The following is a 503-nucleotide window of genomic DNA, read 5'->3' as shown; positions in this document are numbered from 1 at the left end:
GGCCCTGCCTTCCCAGGGGCTGCTGGGGTGGCTCCTTTCCTGGGGGACTCCTTGGCAGTGGCTGAGGCCGCTTTGACCTGGAGGGTTTTCCCAGACGGCTTTGCCTGGAGCGAGAGAAACAGAGTCAGGGGAGGCAGGCAGCTCAGAGGGTGATGTGGAGATACAGGAGACCAGACAGGGCCAAGGGCACCACACACACCACATGGTGAGAGGAGGGGGCAGTGCTCTGAGCATGCCTGGGGCTCTTGTGAAGTCTCGAGGAGTTCCAGGAGGGGCAGGCTGCACGGGCTCTCCTTCCCCAGGCCTCACCTGAAGCGGGGTCTTGGCAGCTGGCGCCTCCTCTTCACTGTCCGAGTCCTCGCTGCTGCTCTCCGAGTCCTCCCCCTGCCTCCCTGCCTTGGCCGGGGCGGTTGCAGGCCCTGCTTTCCCGGGAGGAGCTGGGGTGCCCCCTTTCGCAAGGGTCCCCTTGGAAGGACCTGAGGCAGCTCTGACTTGGACAATTT

The 503-nt window shown here is 64.6% G+C and overlaps 1 protein-coding gene across 24 annotated transcripts in view; it reads right to left on the bottom strand.

Annotated features, from left to right (window-relative positions):
- TCOF1 (treacle ribosome biogenesis factor 1) overlaps positions 1-503 on the bottom strand; it is a 42,793-nt gene that overhangs the window by 28,122 nt on the left and 14,168 nt on the right. For 19 of the 24 annotated variants that reach the window (XR_002783075.1, XM_023537325.1, XM_023537336.1 and 16 more), the window contains exons 9-10: positions 310-476; positions 5-104 (exon numbers count right to left, since the gene is read on the bottom strand). Coding sequence is in view for 23 of the 24 variants with exons in the window: in XM_023537325.1 (XP_023393093.1) it covers positions 5-104; positions 310-476 (267 nt within the window). In the remaining variant the exon portion in view is untranslated. The remainder of the gene's footprint in view (positions 1-4; positions 105-309; positions 477-503) is intronic. The other 5 variants (XM_023537337.1, XM_023537339.1, XM_023537342.1 and 2 more) reach the window with 2 other exon arrangements.

Source organism: Pteropus vampyrus, unplaced genomic scaffold (assembly GCF_000151845.1).
Source record: "Pteropus vampyrus isolate Shadow unplaced genomic scaffold, Pvam_2.0 Scaffold185, whole genome shotgun sequence".
NCBI classification, from domain to species: Eukaryota; Metazoa; Chordata; class Mammalia; order Chiroptera; family Pteropodidae; genus Pteropus; species Pteropus vampyrus.
The sequence above is the reverse complement of the archived record's forward strand: the minus strand, read 5'-3'. Positions and strand labels throughout refer to the sequence as shown.